The sequence below is a fragment of the Prunus mume genome, linkage group LG7 (genome assembly GCF_029339155.1).
Source record: "Prunus mume cultivar Tortuosa linkage group LG7, ASM2933915v1, whole genome shotgun sequence".
NCBI lineage: Eukaryota > Viridiplantae > Streptophyta > Magnoliopsida > Rosales > Rosaceae > Prunus > Prunus mume.
This window is the reverse complement of record NC_142704.1, coordinates 12739773-12763307: the sequence shown is the minus strand read 5'-3', so window position 1 is coordinate 12763307 and position 23535 is coordinate 12739773. Positions and strand designations below refer to the sequence as shown.

General features: G+C 35.2%; 2 protein-coding genes across 4 annotated transcripts; both read left to right on the top strand.

The window, feature by feature from the left end:
- The first annotated feature begins 5525 nt into the window (after window positions 1–5525).
- Window positions 5526–13665, top strand: LOC103336685 (uncharacterized). 3 transcript variants are annotated; one of them, XR_016122185.1, is made up of 6 exons: window positions 5526–5998; window positions 6129–6206; window positions 9837–9918; window positions 10995–11137; window positions 12753–13095; window positions 13316–13462. XR_016122185.1 is itself a non-coding variant. In XM_008239774.3 (5 exons), exons 1-5 carry the CDS (start codon window positions 5705–5707, stop codon window positions 13517–13519), a joined length of 801 nt encoding a protein of 266 aa, XP_008237996.1. In that variant the 5' UTR covers window positions 5530–5704; the 3' UTR covers window positions 13520–13665. The 3 variants fall into 3 exon arrangements, 1 of the variants encoding a protein (XP_008237996.1); XR_016122184.1 differs by having other exon boundaries at window positions 12753–13221; XM_008239774.3 differs by lacking the exon at window positions 12753–13095 and having other exon boundaries at window positions 5530–5998; window positions 13316–13665.
- LOC148915515 (uncharacterized) lies at window positions 6215–9821 on the top strand. The gene has a single exon (XM_089041751.1). It carries the CDS (start codon window positions 6994–6996, stop codon window positions 8377–8379), a length of 1386 nt encoding a protein of 461 aa, XP_088897877.1. The 5' UTR covers window positions 6215–6993; the 3' UTR covers window positions 8380–9821.
- Window positions 13666–23535: the final 9870 nt, after the last annotated feature.

Here is a 23535-nt window from a genome sequence, read left to right as displayed (position 1 = left end):
CTTTGTGGTAGACAGTTAACTTCACTCTTAATAATGATGAACTCTCTTCCCTCTTAATAATTTTTTTCATTATTAACTTTACTTTGATATGGAGATTATATTTGTAAACGAAAAGAATTTACACTTGAGGTTTTATGTTCTAGTTGTAAATTTAAGCATGATTCAGTTTTTGTTATGTTTGCAGGTTGTAAATTTAACTTGGAGGCTCGCTTGGTTTCATTTCAGATTATTGGATTTGTTTTGGTTGGTTTGGCTTGAGTAGCTGCAAGAGTAAAAGGGATGATGCTTCATGTAAATTCAACAATTAAATAGGAGATTTTTGTTTTCAAGTTGTTAATTCTTGAGATACTTGGTCATTTTTTAAGATTACATGAAACAAAAAACATATATTGAATATTATTGTATAGGAGATACTTATGTAACTATTAACCTCAAATTTGTTCTTGACTGGGAAACGAGTTGGGTGCGGCTTTTCTTTTCCTTGTGCAATTTGAAAAGGAAAAGAGAAAGAAACATAAATTGTCAAGACAAAACTGCAGCAAATTATAATTTGGTCAAGTACTCACCATCGGGAAACAATATGCTTTCAATTAATAAATTACATATTAATTTCAACCAACACTAATGCACAACTCATCTCAGAAACATGATTGAGATATGACAAACATACAGGTAGAAGATTCAATCCATTAAAACACACACATGCAAAAAGCAAACCTAAATTATAACGCCAACTCAAGCTACAAAAACCCAACTTGTTGAGCACCAGTCAACAAGTTTTATAGGCAAATTGAAATCAAGTAGAAATTACTTCAGCAGTAACACCTTCATTTTTTTAGCCAAAGATGCCAACTTCCTTTCAATATCAAAAAGCACATTCAATTAGTCCCAAGATGTGGGATATAGATACCTAGTCTTTTAGATTCCAAAAACAGAGTTCTTTTTCTTCAAACAAAAATATCTTAAAACAAAGGAAAGAAGAAAATGGAGTAATAATTTCACAGCAATCTTCTAAAGAAACAATGAGATTGACAATGATTATGGTTCCAAAACAATACTAGGCATTAAATTAACACAAATGTTGAGAAAAATATGAAGAGCATAAAGAGAGAGAGAGAGAGAGAGAGAGATCATAAATAATACTTCAGCTAGGAATAATTTCAACTCCTACACAAATCACAAGCAGATAAAGAAAAATGATATCAACATATATTCCTATTAAATTACAGTAACATATCAATATAACAAAAAAAAAAAAATCAATATAACAGCAATACCATAGCAATACAAAAATAATATCACTACAATACAACTGCAATAAAACAACAATACAATTGTAATAGCAAATTGACAATGCTACCTCACTATGATATAATCATAACAAGTTCATAGAAAATCCCAATACCAAATACAAGAATCAATCAACAAAAAGAACAAACACATTTGCGGTTTCAGACAAACAAAATGAATCCCAATACTTCACTTTCTACACAAAATATAGACAAAATCAATCACAATTCCAATTTCAGTAATCAAATTCAATTTAACATCAAAACTTACATATTCCCAACAATTCATTTTCTAGAGAAGCTGTTCCTAAAGAGGGCATGTAAACCTTAACTTCAAAACCCCCCAAATTGGACGAAAATGCTCAAACAATGGCCACCTAATGCCAAGACATGCGGTCATATTCAGAAAAGATAGTTTTTTTTGGGTTTGCTTAGGTTGCAAAAGGGATTCGAAGAGAGATGAAGTTAGGATTCAGATTGGGGTAGTGAAGAAAACAGAGAGGAAGATGAAGAACTAGGTTTTGAGGGCAAAGCTGTGGATTTTGTAAGTTGTTCTTGATCTTCTTCTTCATGAGAAGAGGTGTAGTTAGCTAGCAAAGAGAGAGTGGTGGTGGTCACAGAGCAATGATAGGGGGGAGAGAGAGAGAGAGAGAGTGTTGAGAGAGGAAGAGAGAATTAGGAGATAGAGTTGAGAGAGAGAGCGAAGAAAGAGCAGAGAGAGAACAAAAACTGAACAAAAGTGTTATTTGGTCGATAAGTGGGCAATAAGTATGTATTTATAGGTGATGTTTGCAAATTTTGTGGGAAAAGATGGTATTTCCAGATAAAATTAAAAAAGCAATGTCATTAAGTGTTATTTCCCAAAAAAATATCGCAAGGGAATGTAACTCAACTATTTGAGAACATTTTATAGGGGAAATTATTTAAATAATTGTTTTTTGTTGAGAAAATGATTAAAGTAATTAATATAGGACGGTTAGATGAAGTTAAGGTCTAAATTATCGATGGTTTCGGAAATATCGGTAGTCAAAAAATACGGAAATTTATGTAAAAATATAGGGAAATTATCGATATCAATAAAAATTGAATAAAAATCACGAAAATTGTAAGAAAAACTTGAAAAAATTTCTTAAAACTTTGGAGGATGTTTATTTAGTTAATTATCTATTACTTTATCACAAAAAATTGAAAGGAAATACATTGCATGATGGGTTTAATTGATTTAAGTTGATTATACAGCGAGCTGACAAACATTGCAAATGTATAAAATAAATAGTAATTAATGAAAGAAGAATAAAAACACACCATAATCATTTATTTATAATGATTTACGACAATATTTTACACTTTATACATTGCACGGTAAGATACAAGAGTGGCTTAGTACCACATAGAGATCCTATAAAGTTCAAATTTGAGTTATTTACACTAACACCCCCTCGGGTTTTCAGTTTTTCACTAAACTCCTTGAGGTTTAAGAAATTAAAAGAACACCTCCTGAAATTTTAAATTGTTTTCACAAAACTCATTTTCATTGATTTTATATCTAAAGATTGATGATTTTATACATAAAAAAATTCTCCAAATGACAAAGTTGGTCATTGAGATTAGATTGAATATACTTCATTGAGGTTAATTTTGTCATCTACATAAGTTTTTTTCAATGAAATCATCAATTTTTGGACAAACTGGAAACCTCAAAGGGTATTCGTGTAATTTTTGAGACCTAATGGGGTTCTGTGAAAACACAAGAAACCTCAAGGGGTGTTAGTTTCAAATTTTTCACTGTCTTCATCATCTCGATATTATCAATATTATAGCGATATTTTGGCCAAATGTTGCTGATGTGTGAGAGAAATTATCGAGTTGATATTTTTCGATATTATCGATACTTATACGATATGTGTATAAACATGTTCCAAAATATCCTACACCAAAAAACAATAATATCCTCGATATTTCGTCGATATTATCGATATTTTAGTCCGTGGATGAAGTTTAGTCAGTGTTTTTTTATTTACTAAAAAAGAAAAAAAAATTCCTACTAACATTAACATATTAATTTAAAAAAATAATTTTGATCAAAAAATAATTTTTATAAAAAATTCTAAAAATATATATTTGTTAATTAGAGTAAACTGTTGAATTACCCTTCGAATTATCACCAAATTTTCGATTTCTCCTATAAATTTGTTTTTTAGTCAATTAAAGATACAAACTAATTTGCTTTGCTAATGTCCCCCTACCTTCAAATTCCCTAACATTTCATCCACTTCATTAAGGGAAATTGTCTCTTTCACAACCTTCTCTTTATTTTCTTCATTCCTCCCCCAAATTCAAGACTATATATTTATAAAGAAATAAAACCAATTTGATTCAAAAAAATAAAGAAACACTATTGAGGTCTCAAAAACCTCCTAATTAGAAAAACAATAACCCCATCACCGACACCTAGCAACGACAAACCAATGACCCACACCACGACACCAGCAACAACTCCTCCGCTCTTGTTTACCCTGAAAATTTAGAATAGGCTTTGAGGAAGTGTGAGTTGCGAGCATGCTACTATTAGCAAAGTTAGAATTCTAATAGACTTGAAAATAAAGAAAATATAAATAAATAAAGACTTGCACACCAAGTAAATAACTTAAAATCAAACGATTGTGAATTGAAACGGTAAACTAAATCAATGAGGTTCTTTTCTATGCCTTAAGACAAATAAGGACTTCATAATTCTCTAGCACAAATGAAAAAGGGAGTAAATCAAAGTAAAACAAAAGCAGTACAATAATGAAAACAGATGGGCAGATCTTTTACGACTTACCTTTGCTAGCTATCAAAGATCAATAATGCATCACAATGAAACTATGATGCCTCAGGTCTAAGGACTAATTTGCATTATTGCAACTATGAGTTCTCGTTTGACATGTAGATAAAGCTTCGTATGAGAACTACAGTTGATTGCGTTCAATGTACTCAATCACTATTGAGCACAATCTACACAAATGGTTTGAGATTAATCATACTCCTAATTGAGCATACACAGTATGTGCTAATCTTGATGGTTTATCAATGTCCATTTGATAACCCTATGATTAGGAACATTTTAGGATACTAAAGTTAGAAATTAAATGTCTCATGAATCTAATCTTTTTTAGAGTACTTTATCTCTTATTTAGCATACCCCGGACATTTGTTTCTTTACTCGATGCAAAAGATAACAAAATAAACTTGCCCTTTATTTAATTTACACGAAATATATTCTAAGGAGATTACATCAAATGCAATATGCAGTATGAATATTTCTTTAAAATAATAATATATATTTTTTAAATAAATAAAAAAACAGGTTTCTCACAAGTTTTTTTCGATTATTTTCAGCCCAATTCGGCTCGATTTTCATTTTCCGGTTTGAATTCCCATCCCTACTCAATATTGACAGAGAAGTAGATGAAATGTTAGGGAATTTGACGGTAGGGAGACATTAGCGAAAAAAGTCAGTTCGTATCCTTAATTGACAAAAAAAAATTCAAGGAAAAAATTGAAAATTTGGTGATAATTCGGTAGTTTACTATTGTTAATTAAGTACACAAGTGTAAGAACGTTTTGGATCCTTTTTTTTTAGCTAAAAAATAATTGTTTTAGTTCAAAGCTCATAATTCGCATTTGGTAAGGCCCATATTTCAAAAGCTCAACTCAAAAACCACTTAAAAAAGCCCCAGTTTTCAAAACAAAAAAGTGAGGTTTTACAATTCTCTCTCTCTCTCTCCCATTGGTCTCCTCAAAGCCTGATCCGACTTGGACTTGAACTTGGACTTGTGGACTTGAGGGTGGTAGTCACGGGGGAATTAGGGGGAGGATGAGGAGTGGGGGTTTGCGAGGAGAAGAAAACCGCAAGTGAGGTGGGGTTCTGGTGTGGTCCCCAGGAAATTTTTTTCTCTTTTTTCTTTTTGTTTATTTTTCTTGAATTTTTTTGAAATCTTTTTGTTTTTTGGTAATGATTTGATAGATTATTGAATGATATATTGTTGATTTAGACAGTAAGGAAGAAATTAATAATAAAAATTATTTCATGTACTTAATTTTCTTAAAAAAAAGTTGAAGTAACAGATTAAAAATAGCGTACAAATTTAAGGGGTAAATCGAGTTAACGCTAAGAAATTGGCAAAAACTACAGAAACTACAAGCCAAACGATACGATCGAGTCATTAAAAAGACAAAGAAAGAACAAGCCAAACAAGGATGATGAATTTTGTAATTTTCCCAAACACATAATTACACAACTTTACCTTCTCAATCAGGCTATTATTTCCAATTTGGCAACAGCTTCGTCTTCTCAAAACTCCCGAGTTCCCAACTGAAACTGACTCACCGAGTGACAAAGTCGAACTCAGTAAACCAACGAAATAGCTTTCATGACACTGCCTCGGCCTTTGTTCTCAAAACCCATTAGGACAGTACCACCTCCACCTTTACCATCATCCTTCAACAAAACTGCAAAACTGAGTCCAAATTTGAATAGGATCTCTGGGTTTAGTCCCCATGCTTTCAAATTCATCGTCTCCGTGGCTGCCAGCTCTAGACATGGCGTTTCTTCTGACCCTCAACATTCATCGTCCCAGCTGATCCCTTCCAATGTCGACTCCGACTCCAGTTCCTTCCAGAATTCACCAAGTGAAGTAGAAGCCGTTGAGGAATACTTAGACAAGGTACCGCAAGTTATATTTTAATGGCACAATTTTAAGTTTTTAATCAAGTAGCCTCTATTCGGTTTGGCATAGTTTTGATTTTATTTCTTCTTAGCGGTTTTTTTGTGTGGGTGTTTTGCTGAATATGTAGGTAATATACAGATTTCGGTTCATGGCGTTTTTGGGAGTTTTGGGGTCTTTGATTGGGTCGTTTCTTTGTTTCATCAAGGTATGATTATCAAATCGCTGAGGTAGCTTTTATTCTACTTGTAGCCGAACCATGTTTTGATTCTGCTTTTATTTTCTTCTTTTTGTGGTACTAATTTTTTTGATTCTGCTTTTGTTTGTTCTTTTAGTTGTTAAAAATGATAGTTATTTTTCAATTGCCATCTCCAAATTCCTTCCTCTTGTTATCAACGTATAAGGCAACACTTTTCTTTTGTTGATGAGAGATGTCTCGCAGTGGGATGGTTTTCCAGTTTGGCATGGATGATATTTATAGAATGCAAGAAAAAGAAGATTTTGCTAATGGTAGAAAATATAGTATAACAAAAGGGTGAATCTATTAGTTTCCTAATGTATTTGTTAGTTTCCTAGATTCTCTAGTTTTCTAAATTCTAGTAGGATTTCAACTTTTCCAGATTTCCAGATTTCTAGTTTTAAGTTTCCTTTTTCATTTGGGTTAGGATTTCTGTTTAAGCAAGGGATTTTTATCCTATTATGTCTAGGTTTTAGTTTGCTATAAATACCCCCATGTAGTATAGCAAACTTTTGGTTTTCCAGTTTTGCTAATGCAGATTTGAATGTTTAGTAAACCTTTTCCTAGAACTCTCTAATTTCGCCCCTTCGGTCTATATTTCTTCTCCTTGATCTCAATATACTTCTTTGTTCTAGTGTTTCTGCCCTTTATCTCGTCTTTTCGATCTATATTTCTTCTCCTCGGTCGCCTACGGGCTGTACTACATCAATTGGTATCCAGAGCCAGGCCTCGATTTCGCTTGTTTCTATTCTCTGCCATGGCACCCCAAATCGTGGCTGGCCTCGCGGAACAATGTCATGAGTTCCAAGACAAAATTTCTGATGATATCGCCAGCATTGAAACCCAACTCTCCAAGCTCAGCGCTGAACAAAAAGAAGAGTTGGTACGGGTTCACAAACATCTTGCGATGACGGACCTTGCCATCAACAAACTCCAAGACTCTGTTAATGTGCTTATCAATCACTTTCGGGCTGGAGCGGCGGAGCCTTCTTCTACCTCAGCGGTGCTCTCAAGTTCGTCTACGCTGCCGCCAAAAAGTGGCCTTCTGCCCAATCCACCAGTGGATCAAAAACTCAAGGCCATGCCATACGGCATGCTGCATACCTCAATTGGTCTCTCGCTCGGCACTCCCAAGGCTCAATTGGAGCCCCGCTTTTCTTTTGGGTCTATGTCGCTGCCCCATTATACCCAGCACACAGCAGGCCCTCCTCCAGTGACTACTCAGACTCCTACCCCGCCACCTGTTCCACATGATCAGTACACTCAGCTCCCTCACCATTTTGACAACGATGTCATCCGCCACATCAAGCCTACTGCTCCTACTTTTGATGGTCGTGGGGATCCTACGATCTTTCTTGATTGGGTTCAAGCCATGGAAGATTATTTCGCATGGTACAACTTGACGGATGCTCATAAATTTCGCATTGCTAAGATGACACTACGGGGAGCCGCTAGACAATATTGGATTTCCATGGAGGAGCAACTCTATCAATTTGGACGGCCGCCTGTGACTCTATGGGACGAGATGAAATTGAAGCTTCGCGAACAATATGTTCCCACCGTTTATCGACAGCAATTGTTTGATCAATTATGGACCATTTCCCAAGGAAATTCTACAGTTACTGAATTCCATTCTCGTTTTATTAAACAGAAAATACGTGCGGGGATTCGTGAAGAACCAGGAATCACTGTGTCTCGCTTTATCCATGGTCTTCATGACGATATTCGGCATGAAATCCGTCGGTTTCGTCCTCATTGTTTGGAAGATGCATATTGCCACGCATTGGAAGCTGAAACATATTTGCGGCCTCAACATTTGGGGTATTGTGGCCATCCTGCAACCGCCAACCAAACTCTTCCTACTACGGGTATGCAGTTGGGGTTTTCAGAACCATCTAACCCTACTGCACCGCCACCTAACAAAGGACCGGCTGTTTCTACTAATCGCATTGAATGTTTCCATTGTCATGCCAAAGGACATATTGCCTCTCGTTGTCCGCGGCGAACTTTAACTATCAACACTCCCGATAATGAGCTTTGTGAGATTGTGGAGCCTCTCGAAGGTGTCTATGATCCAGACATCAATGATTGCAGACCCTCGTCCCCTATTATTCATACTTTCAGTTGGCGTCATCGTTGTTAATTTACATTTTGTGGTTGTTTGCTCGTTGGAGTCGAATTCTTTTTGCCGGGGGAGAATGATGCAGTACGCGTAGGACCTAAATTTATTAGTTTCCTAATGTATTTGTTAGTTTCCTAGATTCTCTAGTTTTCTAAGTTCTAGTAGGATTTCAACTTTTCCAGATTTCCAGATTTCTAGTTTTAAGTTTCCTTTTTTATTTGGGTTAGGATTTCTGTTTAAGCAAGGGATTTTTATCTTATTACATCTAGGTTTTAGTTTGCTATAAATACCCCCATGTAGTTCTTTAAAATGCAGATTTGAATGTTGAGTAAACCTTTTCCTAGAACTCTTTGATTTCGTCCCTTCGATCTTTTCTTCTCCTCGATCTCCGATATTCTTCTTTGTTCTACTGTTTCTGCCCTTTATCTCATCTTTTCAATCTATATTTCTTCTCCTCGGTCTCTTATATGCTTCTCTGTTCTATTGTTTAAGTGCTTAATCTAACACCTACGGGCTGTACTATATCAGAGGGTATTGTACTTTTTATTTATAGGAAATCGAAGATTTCAGAAGAGAGCTCCTCAAAGTGATGCAACCACCAATTCCAATAGAAATTTATATAAACACAAATGCCAACCAATTTTATTGAAAAAAATGTCCCACAACTTCCAAAGCTGCCAGCAATACTTAACTACCATGAGCGCTAAATGTAAAGAAGGTTCTGGTAGCGAAAAGTTCAGTTTAGCCAAGCTGGGATAGTATCTCTTGAATTTGAGCTGTTGGTTATGCCTTTGGTCATAACCTAGCTAGTTGTTCATCACCACGTTGAACCTTTTCTAGTACAAATGACAATCTACCACATGTTCTGTTCTTTAAAGAAAAACTGGATATGAAGCTATAGGCATGGTAGCTTGATCGTGCATTTCTATAGGCTATCAAAGACGTACTGCATTTCTATTATGTTTCAACAGTATTCTATTTTTTTCTCTTCAAGTAACCAAGTTTCCTCCAACAAATGTGCAATAACAGTTGTGGATTTGTTATGTATCTAGCATCCTGCCCAATATCGATTGCTATACCCAACAATTTGGGTATGAGGTTTCTATTAACCAATATTACCCATTGTGGAACCACTTTGGATTCCAGAAAATTTGATTGACTGCATTCATTTGCTGGTATTCCCGGTGTGATATAATTTGGTTGTTCTATCAGATTGTTTCCCAACTTCAGTTATTCTAATATTTTTTTTTTCTTTCTGAAGTGGCATTCCCATTGGCATGGTTATGTATCGTGGTTGATGTGGCTGTCACTGTATCCCCCTCCTTTTTTTTTTTTTAATTAGGAAGTGAAATTTTAGTAGTAGGGATTAGAAATTAAGAGTAACATGATATCCTATAGAATTTTGCTTTTACATTGATCTTATTACACATGTAAGCTTCCTCATAGCATTGGCTTACAATGTTTACCCTGATATGCAGGGCTGCACTTATGTTGTACAGTCTTTCATGGAATACTCTGTAAATCGCAGTAAAGTGATCTGGTCGCTGGTTGAGGCCATTGGTGAGTGTATAAATATTATTTTTGTCACGATTTATGTTTTTAAGTTTTGTTGTCGGTGCTTTAAGAACCATGAAACAAATATTGGTTTTACTAAAGATATTTTTCAATCTATAGAAAGAGCAAGCAAGAGGAAGAATGCAAAGAAATGGTTTATCTTTGATTTGACAGACAAGAAAAGAACAGAGCTTTTAACTTCTGGAGTAATGAATTTAGTTAGAGATCTACAATTTCCAATTATAAAACTTTATACTAGCCCCTGAAGTTTATGCATTTTCACTCATCCAGTGTTGATATTCTGAAGTTAAGGACATAGAGGTACAATTAAAATTAGAAAAATTTGCAGTCATTAGGCTTAACTGAGATTAGTTTGAGTTATGATTAAGACAGTTGATGATTTGCTCTCTTGTTGGACGATAGTTCCTTTTTGTGCTATGTGGTGTATTTGGAGCACAGTTGCTTTGTTTGCTATTCAATCATGACAGTCTATTTGAATTCCTGTTTTTGTTTTTCATTTTCTCTGGGATATATGATCCATTTAGTCCGTTTGGATTGTAAACTTTTGCCATAATGATTTCCCTACATACAGAGAGTGGTTGTTTGTGTTTCAGGAATCGCATGTCTTTGAACTTTTTGCATGCAAAACTTGTTATCAAATTATTCGTTCATATTTAAAAAGTAGGACTAACATGTCCGCTGTGATTACGACATAAAAATTAAAAAATGATATAAGGATGTCATATATAGTGTTTGGTTATACAAAACAAATATACCATTTGCAAATGCCTGGCCTACATATATTATCCTGAACCTGAACCAAAACAAAACAAAAACAAAAATTGAACCACCACTTCTAAAAGCATCTTAAGGAGTTGCAGTTAGAGTTAGACTTGACACCATCAGTATTAGAAATTGAACTTCTCTGTGAACTTGGGAATGTAGGTGATGCAGAATAATAAAATAAAACGAGGGCGTACGTCCCTCTGTTGAATTCTATTGTTCATACATGTTTGCTTTCTGGTTATACAGTCATATATTCAACAAATGACTCGCTAACTATTGTTTTTTGGAATTTTTAGATGTCTATCTTTTGGGAACAGTGATGTTGGTGTTTGGAATGGGTCTTTATGAGCTCTTTATCAGCAATCTCGACATTGTGAAGTCTTCACAAGAGAATAAACCTACTGACAGATCAAATCTTTTAGGCATGTTCATGCTGAAGGTCAGACTGAATTTTCTCATATCTGAGCAATATTCGTAGCTATATTTTTAGTAATACTATTTTACTTTCTAGGATTAGTGGGCAATGCTAGAAGATACATGAATGAAATGTTGTAAAGTGGCCAACTAACTGCTGAAGTTTTGAAAATAAGAGGCGGACTTTCATTGCCCATGAAATAGGTGTTTACATCATTCTTCTAGTAGTATGATCTAGAAATCAGCCTTGAATTATGTTAAGCCGACAAGAAAAGCAAAGAAAGTAGACTTGAATTAAGGAAATCTAAAATGCTGCAGACAGCCTATATTAGCAAACACTAACTAAAGTTGAAAATTCTTATGCAAAATGCCCTTAGGGTAGGTCCTTGATTATATTATATTATATTAATTTATTTTTTCAGTCAAAAGTAGTTTTTTAGGTTGAGTATCTTGGCTAATTATGGAGTTTATCTCAATTAATTATCTATATTTCAGTTTCTATGGGCTGTATATTTTATGCAGCAGTGAATTATCATTTTACTGTTCAATGCATTCATATGTATGATCCTACTTCGAAAAAGAAGTGGTCAAAATAAGTCTTGTGTCCCCTTGAACTTTGAAAATGTTGCAATGTAGAGCCTACTGTCAAATGCGTCTAATTCTGTTGAATTTTTTATATGTGAGGATATTTTCATCACTTCCTTCTTCTTTCTCCCCTCTCCTTTCTCCTGTCTCTCTTTGTCTTCCCGTATCCATTTCCTTCTCTCTTCTGCGAATTCTCAAAACAGGGGTAAAGGGATGTTGCATCTGGAATTGGTATGGTGACTTGTACATTTGCAATGGCTATCTATGGAATGGCCATGCCTCTAAGACCACCGTATGATGATATCGCTGGCTTTGACCAATCAGGGAAACCCATATTTTTTTGGTGAATTCCATTTCTGTTTCTCACCAGTCTATGAATGTATGGAGGAGTCATATGGGTGCTCAACATGAGATACATAACTTAAAGGGAAGAATCTATATGATGCTTGAACAAGAATTGAATGGGGAGTTACACAAGCTTTACCCTTTAAACACAACTAAAAAGTCATTGAAACACTTCACAGACACAGTTGCCATACCCAGAAGTTGCCTCGATATGCTTGAAGTGTAATGAATGCAAACCTCAAAAATTGCTGGCGCCAACAATAATAACAACTTTATGTCCCAGAGGAGAACAGTAATAGCACTTAAAAGGAATAATAAGAACAATGTAAGGTAATCTATGCCAATAATCTGGAACTATGCTCAAAGACTTGGACATTATTTACAAACTCCTCTAACTAATGTTTCAAAACAAAGTAGAAGAGAATGGAAAGGATGAGTGCAAAATCTAAAGAAACAGTCCCTCCGACCCAGATTTTTCAAGCTTCTCAATTTCTTCTGGGTGCTCTCTCTGTCTTCATCCTGAAGATCTGTTTCAAGGTCCTGAGTTTTTGGAACTGTGGTTTCAGACAAGAAGCAAACGTTGGTGGCTTCTCAACTGCTCCAGCTTCCCTATGACATCCACTGGGGAGGGTGGTGGTTATTTATTGCCTTATCAAATTGTGCACCTTTCTGTAGTGGCTATACAACTGAAATTTCTCTTATTCATTCAGATTTCCCCTGTTGTCCGAGCCAGTGGTAATATCAACCAGATGGGTCTTGGCATGCCCACTTCACCATAGCCATTCTAGATACACATGTCTTTCACCCTTGTTCTGAGAATTCACAGAAGAGAGAAGAAAGGGGAAGGAGAAAGAAAAGAGAGGAGAGAGGAACTGACGAGAATCCCCTAAAAAGGGGGTTGAGTGGGAGTCACACATCAAAGTTCATGGGAAATTGGACAGGTTTGGCAGCCCTACATTGAAACTTTTATAGCTTCAGGGGGCACCACTGGCAATGATTTTTCATTTTTCCAGGAGGCAAAGTGCCACACAGGCCAAAGTACAAGGGAAATAAGTGAAAGTTTTCAGTATTAGTATATGTAAAAATAAGAATTTTACAGAGTAGAGTTAGTTTTATAAACTTTTACTCTCTTCGTTGGGATTCGGATGAAACCATGGATGCTTCTTGTTGGAACAAAAGGTCATAATTACAGTTGTGGTTTAACTTGCAACATCTGTAGGCTAAGTTGACTTGTATAAATGTATTGAGCTTTTGATTTCCTTCCTTTTCACAGGAACGACCAAAATGGTTAGATATAACAACTGTGAACGAGCTGAAAACGAAGCTTGGCCATGTTATAGTGATGCTACTTCTAATTGGGTTGTTCGAGAAGAGTAAGAAAGCAGTTATACAATCTCCTTTTGACTTGCTTTGCTTTTCTGCCTCTGTCCTCCTTTCTTCTGGTTGCCTGTTTTTATTGTCTAAGCTCAAGGAATAGAATTGAAAATCAACGATAGATAGCTTCTGAATACACGGTATATATTTTTCACACAGCTTGTGAATGAAATATGTGTAAAGAACACCTATGTGGTGAACAGTTTACTTTTAGCAGAGATCAAAATCTTAACCATTCAATTTCTAGCACATTGTTGAAGTTTCTACAATAGAATCGTCTACTGGACCATGTACCTGTTTTAAGCCACCAGAAATGTTAAAAAATAATGTCATATATGCCATAATTTAGCCCATGAAAAATTCTGTAATGATCATGACGTCTTGAACACGTAGTTATGACATGTATTAATTTTTTTTAAAACTAGTTTAGATGGTTATTTAATAAAAATGGAATTGATATATATTTCATGCTCATAATGCTTTTTTATCATTTAACAAAGTAGCTTTTTATTTGTATTTTTTCCGTAATAGAGCGGGTCGGGGAATCTATACCTCAATGAAGACGGGGATGGGAGCAGGTGTTAAGGAGGGTATAAGGAAAAATGCTTAATGGGGATGAGAATAGAAATGACATACTCACCCCGATTCAACCCATTGCCATCCCTACTAAGTTAATCTTAAATAGCCAAGCTGAGCTAAATCCCAAATATTTGGGCTGGCCGAGTATCTTGAACCACATGAATATTGCCTACCTCACCCTAGATTTACTCCTAAAAAGTAGGAGCTAAGCTGAGGAATAAAAAGTAGGAGCTGAGGTATATTTGGAGTAGATTCCAAGGTACGTGGTGTTAACCCAAAGGACTTTTAATGCACGAGAAAAGAGTCTTATTCTTAGAAAGGGTTCGTGTCTACTAGGAGTTAGGACGTGGTCATCCAAGAATATTGCTCTTAGAAGGATCAGGTTATCTGGAGAGACCACTATGAAACGGTAGCATGACCTTTTCTCAAAGGTATGTAATTCTAAGTACTAGAAACTCTCATTCCTTTGTTATGAAGTAGTCGATTCGCTTAGGCATCAAAGGGTCTTTGGCTCACACCGCATTAGTGTTCCCCACCCCCTCCTCCCCTAGGGCGGTTACACAGGTTACGGTAAGCTAGTTTGAACGAATTGCCCAACCTCGACCTTGAAGAGGTCATCCCGTTGTTGAACCAAATTTAGGCATGAACAACCTAATTGGTAATGATTTTGTTGACAAAATATTAGATTTTGAGTGTGCATGACCATTGACAACTGCATCAATCAACAAAGAATGAGCAAGAATGCTGATATGTTTGTTCCCTTTATGTAATACTTAAATCAGCATACATATGCCAAAGCATGCTTGCATTGCATCGTTTATGTACTCCACCAAATAATGGTGACACAAGCATTGACTATTGTGTTTACCCTAACCACAGCCACGATCCCTTCACTTTAAGGGCTAATATGGGAATGGAGACGGGTGCAGGGAAGGATAGCTCATCAAGAAATATAGGGAAATTGATTGACGCCAAGAGAGATACCCAAACCATGCAGCAACCACGAGAATTTGTTGCACTCATTACAAAACACACCTAAATCGTTGTTGTCGCCTCTATCGAGACAGAGGCCAACACCAGCCACCTGACACCACGTAGCCGCAGCATGTGGTGCCGCAATCCTTACAATCACAACCAACATAAAGAACATGCAAACAAAAACAACCAACAAACCCATGATCCAAACAGATTCGGGCTAAAAACAACCAAGATCCAAGTAGATCTTGGCACACCCGCCCAAATACTCCAACTTCACCACAACCCAGTCAAGGTTTTCCCTCAAGAGGAAACACCCAGCAAGAAGATAGAGAAATTGAGGCAGGAATAGGGAAGGAGGAAAGAGAAAGGCGGAGGGAAGAGACAAGAGTAGAGGAAGGGATGAGGGGAGGAGGGGCAGTGACCACCCACTACAAGAAAAATAGGCTAATGTGACCAAAAAACTTCCTCACATTAGGCAAAATTTCCTCGCAGTTACGTTAAAGTGACCATATTCTGGGGTCACAAGGGTCGTCACATTAGGCCCTTCACCCTATGTCAAATGTGACGACTATAACTTAGTGTCACATATAATACACTGTGATGATATATGAATTTGTCACTGTTTACAATATGTGACTTCTCGTGTTTTGTCACATTGTCTCTTTTGTGACACATAACAATAGGTCACCTAATTCATTTTTTGATGATTGGCAAGTGGTCACATGGTATCTAATATGACGACAGACAAGTTGTCACAGCGTTCAATTTGTGATGCTTTATAAATTGTCACTTTATTTAAAATATGACATATAACAAATTGTCATATTGTATAATTTGTTATGCCTAAAAAACTCATCACAATTGATAATACGTGTGAACGATTTCATGACAGTGATCCTAATAAATATAATAGATTAATAATATCCAAAATAGCATATCAAAGTTAATCATATATCCAAGGTTTTAAACACGCTCAATATCCAAAATAACATAATATAAACATGTAAATCTGATCCTAGGTTGTTGCCGACGGCATCAAAGCTGCACGCAACATTGACATCAACTGTGCATTATCCAGCCCACCATTGTTGGATGCCTCTAGAGCTGCCACCAAATTAGACCTTAAATTTGAATAATCTTCCTGCACACTTTGCATATTTGTGGCAAGCATCTGTAGTGTATCTTGTAACTTGCTAAGCTCAGAATTAGAAGCTCCAGAAAAACCAATTGGTGAGATATTGGCTTCCCCCCACGCTGTAGCGTGTCTCAGATTGCTGTCATCTCTCTTGGATTGTTTTTATGAAACAATTAGATCAATAACAGCAGCAGTTGCTGCCAGATGAACTGCATCTTCTCGTCTAAACATCGTTTAAGGAAAAAGAAAAGATCCCAAAGGCTAGGCATACTGATATTCCAAATGTCTAGCCTGGACATGCTGCAATAATATTATTCTTGATACATCACATGGTGCTGAATGGTCAAGCAATAAAGACAGAGAAAAAGGAGATATATATTCCCCAACCTTGTGGGCTGGCCTAGGCTATCACCGTACATATATTAGGGGTAATAATAAGGTGTCATTTTAACAAAGGGAATCCACTATGCTGTGTGTTCTAACATAGTGAATTAAGTGTATTCTAATTGGATGCATTCTTTAATGTTCTTTTTTTTGCTCAACTGCAAGTTTCAAATGTGCTATAGGCCAGAAAGGTACGCATTTCAAATGTGCTATGCAGTGTGTGTATATGTATATACTGAAATTCTCTTATTCGGACATTTGGATGTTATTATCGTGCGGACGCCATATATTTTTCATTATCTCTCTCTGCTTTTCTTCATACTTACAATGACATCCACACGATAATAATGTATGAACGTCTGTATAGAAATTCTTTTATATATATATATATATATCTTTGATGTCATTGAATATGAGCCCGACAGAAGATGATCGAGTGCTAATGATTTTTCTTATAATGGTCAGTGGTGGAGCCAAGGACGGACCCAGGATTTGAAAATTACATGGGCTAACCTTACGTACAAACTTATTGAAAACTTGATGGTACAAATGAATTTCATTGATAACAAAAAAAATACACAGGGGACATAATATGAGAGCCTTACCCCTCAAAAACCCTGTATCCGATACTACTATTAAAATAATATATATTTAAAATAGTCATTTTCTAAATTAGCATAATTGTTACCAGAATTCCCCAAAAAACAATAGCCCAATACAAAGGTGGAGGAAAAAGATCTCTGTGGACTTGAGAAGAAGCAGCCTTGGAACTGGTGCACTCGATCGATAAGAGTGTTGGGTTTGTTTTCTAGTTGGTTAGCCAGCCTAGTGGGGATTAGTTAATAAGATTGGCCAAAGCTAGGGTAGTATTTTAGTCTTTGAAAAAACAAGTCTCCTGGGCTATAGCTCAGGTTAGCTTGTTAGTAATACTGTCCCTAGAGCTTGACTTTCATTTCCTTAATGTGCAAGTGGCTGAGAGAGGACATGCATAGTAGTCAAATTTCAATAGGTATCCGTCTAGATCACGTACGTACTGTTAATGTATGCATTTTGAGTTTTTCTTTTGGCTTCCCTTGACAACTTTGTAATAAGATTTTTATTGTGTTTATCAAACTCAACTTTAGATTAAAAATAGCTTCTCTAGGTGTTCTTAACTAACAAATATCCTATAGAGGTTCAAGCAATTTGACAAAGGTAAGATGTGCATTGCATATCATTGCATTATACTGTTTTTATAAAATGATGACTAGTCATTTATTTCTCGTATGACTAGTCATCCTTGCTCCGTTGGATTTCCAGCTGGATAATCAACTTCTTTGTCCTATTCTCCTTTCTCTCTCTGCTGCCAGATGTGATTCTGACCTAAGGGAATTTTTGTCTGTAAAGGCTACGAAATTCCTCTTTGGACAGCCGTCTCTTTTGTGTGGAAGTTTTGGAAAGATTGGCTTGCTATCTTTCTCTTCTTCTTCCTCAAGAGAGAACCAAATATTTCATCGATGAGTTTTTCCTATTGATTTCTTTTTGAAAAACTGCATTGGAAATACGAATCTACGTCTAGCTTCATAAAACACTCTCTCATTTATATCTAGGTCAGATTCAAGATTGATTTCGGTTTCTTGAAGAAATTGGTCATTCTCCTTTGAAGTGGTTTCGATTTGAGTTGGAGCTTGCAAGCTTGTGCCATGAGATGAATGAGCTAGAGAAGAAGCTGTCATTGCCATGAAGAACTGAGCTTCAAATTTTGCTAAGTTGGAGAAGAAGATTGCACGAAGGAGGTATAGCTCATCTTCCTAAATAGATCTGGGTGTTTCTTGAGCTTGGTTGTTTTTCCTTTGTAAGAATCTTTTTCTACTTAGTGGATTGCCTGATCAGTTGATGACTCTCAATTTTTCCCAATGGTGGGTTTCTGGGTGAACAATTTCTATTTTGCATATTTGTAATTTTTCTGGGTTTGTGTTCTTGGTAGTTGACTAGTAATCTTTGTCTGCTGGTTGGTATTTACTTGATTATAATGATTTCATACACATTCACTATAGTTGTTGCTAGCACAGGGGATGCCTAGATTGACGGGTCCTTCTGAGTGCCTAGGTTTTCACTAGTAATTTTCTAGGGTTGTATGTACTTTATGACATGCTCTGTGTGCACTTTTGTATGTGGTTGTTCATGACTAGCAGTTGACTAGTCATAAGTGTTTTGGTCAAGGTCTAAAGTGTGTGAAGGTTGTTGTGTCTTGTTTGTGTTGTAAAATTTACCCCTCACCACCTAAGTACCATTTTCACATACCACCACATAGCTAAGGGTGCCTTCATTATGATCACCTGAATATTAAGTTGGTTTCTGTTTCTTTTTTTATTTTTTTATTTTTTTAATTTTATACATTACAAGGAACTTGAAAGATCAGGGTTTGTTTTGTAATCATTTCGTATTAATTATAGTTTTTGTTTTCAATTAAAAATATTAAAAATAAAGGAAAAGTACATTGGAGAAAAGAGGGATGAAGAAATGGTAGTGAAAGGAAAGTGGAAAAAAATGTATATGAAATAGTACATAAATGAAAGCTAAAAATTAAAAACTAATTGCCTCTCGCAATGGTTTATTTTCATTTTTTCTGTTAGAAATGCATGAGAAATACATGGGAGAAGGAGGGATGAAGCAATATGAAGGAATTGTGGTGAGAGTTTTTATGATGAAATGTTCGTGGAATGGTGAACAAATTGAAATACCAAAAACTGAAATCAATTTGAAGTATGTCCATTTTTTTCTTTATAAAGCTTTTGTTTCATGCACACTCTACTCATTTTCTCCCAACTTGACCTAACAAGAATGACTTACACCATTTTTATATCATTACTACTAGAAAACTTCATTTCCATGCGGAACGAACTACATTATGTGCTGACTGTTGTTACATTATATGATCAATTAGTAATTGACACATCACTTGCAACATAAAGACGTGATTTAGAAATCCTTTAACATTATTCTTGTAAAAATTTCAGGATATTTCGCACGAACAATTTTCAAACCATTTGAGTACCGTACGTGAAGACTGTTGGCGAGTCTTTGTTTGACAAAGACAATATTGCAGAAGATGATAAATCTGTACTATATAGATGTATATGTCCAACCTAAGTGGTTGCAATGACCAAATCTGTACTATATACGAGGACGATTATAAAAACCCTCCTTTTCTGTCCTCCCAACAGAATCTTATGCTCTGTGTTGTAAAGTGCAGTTCATGGGAGCTATATCTAATCTAAGTATCACAGATTTGGTGACCTAGTATAGTTCACCATGGCCTACCGATGCTAGTGGAGCTAGTTTCGCATAGTTAACAGTTTTTAAGGAAAAAGAAAAGATCCCAAAGGCTAGGCCTACTGTTGAAATATTCCAAATGTCTAGCGTGGACATGCTGCAATAATATTATTCTTGATACATCACATGGTGCTGAATGGTCAAGCAAAGACAGAGAAAAAGGAGATATATAGGCTATCACCGTACATATATTAGGGTTAATAATAAGGTGTCATTTCAACAAAGGGAATCCAATTGATAGTGAATTTAGTGTATTCTAATTGGATGCATTCTTTAATGTTCTTTTTTTGCTTAACTGCAAGTTTCAAATGCACTATGGGCGAGAAAGGTACGCATTTCATGATCAGAAAGCAAAGAAAAACAAAAGCGCTTAAAAGTAAGGGAAGGGCAGAAGAGCTTAGCATGCTTGAAGTTTTCCTCTCTCTCTCTCTCTCTCTCTCTATTTGCGTATATATATACTGAAATTCTCTTATTCGGACATTTAAGACGTTATTATGGTGCTGATATAATGTATTTTTCACTATTTCTCTCTAGTTTTCTCTATATTTACAACGATATCCGCAAGGTAATAACATTTGTATAAACTTATATATATATATATATATATATATATATATCTTTGATGTCATTGAATATGAGGCCGACAGAAGATGATCGAGTGCTAATGATTTTTCTTATAATGGTTAGTAGTGGAGCTTGACTTTCATTTCCTTAATGTGCAAGTGGCCGAGAGAGGACATGCATAGTAGTCAAATTTCAATAGGTATCCGTCTAGGTCACGTATCCGTACCACCACTTAGCTAAGAGTGCCTTTATTATGATCACGTGAATATTAAGTTGGTTTCTGTTTTGTATTTTGTATTTTTACAGTACAGGGAACTTGAAAGATTAGGGTTTGTTTTGTAATCATTTCGTATTAATTATAGTTTTTGTTTTCAATTAAAAATATAAAAAATAAAGAAGAAGTACATTGGAGAAAAGAGGGATGAAGAAATGGTGGTGAAAGGGAAGTAGAAAAAAAAAAATGTATATGAAATAACACCAATGAAAGTTAAAAATTAAAAACTAATTGCCTCTCGCAATGGTCTATTTTCATTTTTTCTATTAGAAATGCACGAGAAATACGTGGGAGAAGGAGGGATGAAGCAATATGGAGGAATTGTGGTGAGAGGTTTTATGATGAAATGTTCGTAGAATGGTGAACAAATTGAAATACTAAAAACTAAAATCAATTTGAAGTATGTCCCTTTTTTTCTTTATAAGGCTTTTGTTTCATACACACTCTTCTCATTTTCTCCCAGCTTGACCTAAGAAGAATGACTTACACCATTTCCATGCAGAACGAACCACATTATGTGCTGACGATTGTTACATTATATGATCAATTAGTAATTGACACATCACTTGCAACATTAACACATGTGATTTCGACATATCCTTTAACATTTATGTAAAAATTTCAGGATATTTTAAACTAAAGTGACGGCATAGTAAATACTTCTCTTAGAGAAATACTAAAAAATATTTTAGACCCGCTATAATCATGACATCAAGCCTACCTCTGTGTCTAATCAGCCACACCTCTCTGTATACAGAAAACACAGGGGTGGTGGACACGTGCGTGCACAGGGATGGACACAAAACCTAGAAATATATATATATATATATATATGACCGAAAAATATATGAATAAAAATATATACACACCTGGCATGATCTAAATCCGTGTGCTTCCATTGGAGAAATAATAAAATAGTACGGTGATACAGTTATGTGGTATATCATGTATACGCATTATAATACGGGTGGACGACATGGTTTGATATTTTATTTTTCTATGGAAAATATCTATTTACATATAATAAATGAAAATATCTATTTACATATAATATACAAACAAGTTATACTGTGTGACTATACTACCATACTATTCTATAATCTCTCAACTGATACTAAGATTTAAATAGACGTCTTCCTTCTTCTAACAAAGTGGTGATAGTAGTAAAACACGGGCGCAAAAACACCTAAACTTACAGCGCTCAAGTTGTGAAAGAAAAGCTTAATAAATTGCTTTTGATGAAATGAACAATGCCCAATGAACTCAGTGGAAGAAGCATTTCCTTTATAATTAAAGACTAGGATGTTTCTTAATTGTATGCGAGCTTCATGAGTACATTATACTAAACTAACAAAAAAAATGTATATGAAATAGTACACAAATGAAAGCTAAAAATTAAAAATTAATTAGCTCTCGCAATAGTCTATTTTCATTTTTTCTATTAGAAATGCACGAGAAATACATGGGAGAAGTAGGGATGAAGCAATATGGAGGAATTGTGGTGAGAGGTTTTATGATGAAATGTTCGTAGGATGGTGAACAAATTGAAATACTAAAAACTGAAATCAATTTGAAGTATGTCCCTTTTTATATATATAAAGCTTTTGTTTTCATGCACTTTTCTCATTTTCTCCCAACTTGACCTAACGAGAATGACTTATACAATTTTTATATATCATTATTACTACTAGAAAACTTCATTTCCATGCGGAACGAACTACATTATGTGCTGACGATTGTTACATTATATGATCAATTAGTAATTGACACATCACTAGCAACATTAACACATGTCATTGAGAAATATCCTTTACCATTATTGTAAAAATTTCAGGATATTTTCAACTAAAGTGCTGGGCCATGTTCATGGCATTGTAAATACTTCTCGCAGGGAGATACTAAAAAATACTTTAGACCCACTATAATTAACTTCCAACTTAGCGGTATTGGTGTGTCATGACATCAAGCCTACCTCTATGTCTAATAAGCCGCACCTCTCTGTATACAGAAAACACAAGGGTGGTGGACACGTGCGTGCACAGGGATGGACACAAAACCTAGAATATATATTCGACCAAAAAATATATAAATAAAAATATACACACACACCTAGTATGATCTAAATCCGAGAGCCTCTAATTAGAGATATATTATAGAATAATACGGTGATATAGTTATGTGGTATAATATATATATACGTGTTATAATATGGGTGGACGACATGGTTTGATATTTCATTCTTTTATGGAAAATATCTACTTATATATAATATGCGGAAAAATCATACTATGTGACTATAATACAATACTATTCTATAATATCTTAATTGACACTAAGCTTTAAATAGACGTCTTCCCTCTTCTAACAAAGTGTTGATAGAAAGTAGTAACAGCGGGCGCAAAGAACACCTAAACTTACAGCGCTCAAGTTGTGAAGGAAAAGCTTAATAACTTGCTTTTCATGAAATCAACAATGCCCAAGAACTCAGTGGAAGAAGCATTTCCTTTATAAAGATTTGGTTGTTTTTCTTAATTGTTGCGAGCTTCATGAGTACATTATACTAAACTAACAACAACAACCAAAAAAAAAAACCAGAAATGATAGAGACTATTAGTTAATGTTAAAGCAAAGTGCTGGTGCTGTTTAATCAAAAACCATGGTCTCCCCTTTAAAATATTTTATATATACATTGCAATGAATATTGGCCGTGAGAAAGATGTTTAACTTCAACAGAAATGATCTGGGTCAAGAAATGCTATACTTGCCGATTTTGGAAATTATTCCTATACCGTTTTTGGTATGAAAATTATTAGTGTGCCTACTTTCTTTTTGATCTTCATTATTACAATAATATCTCACAAACATCATCATGTGAAGCTACTCCTTATTT

Bases quoted from the DNA above. Each gene is read 5' to 3' on its own strand.
- LOC103336685 (XM_008239774.3), top strand. From the start codon at position 5,705: ATGACACTGCCTCGGCCTTTGTTCTCAAAACCCATTAGGACAGTACCA. The intron at 6,207-9,836 runs GTATGATTATCA...CCTGATATGCAG, and splicing joins CGTTTCTTTGTTTCATCAAG to GGCTGCACTTATGTTGTACA. The intron at 9,919-10,994 runs GTGAGTGTATAA...TGGAATTTTTAG, and splicing joins GTCGCTGGTTGAGGCCATTG to ATGTCTATCTTTTGGGAACA.
- LOC148915515 (XM_089041751.1), top strand. From the start codon at position 6,994: ATGGCACCCCAAATCGTGGCTGGCCTCGCGGAACAATGTCATGAGTTC.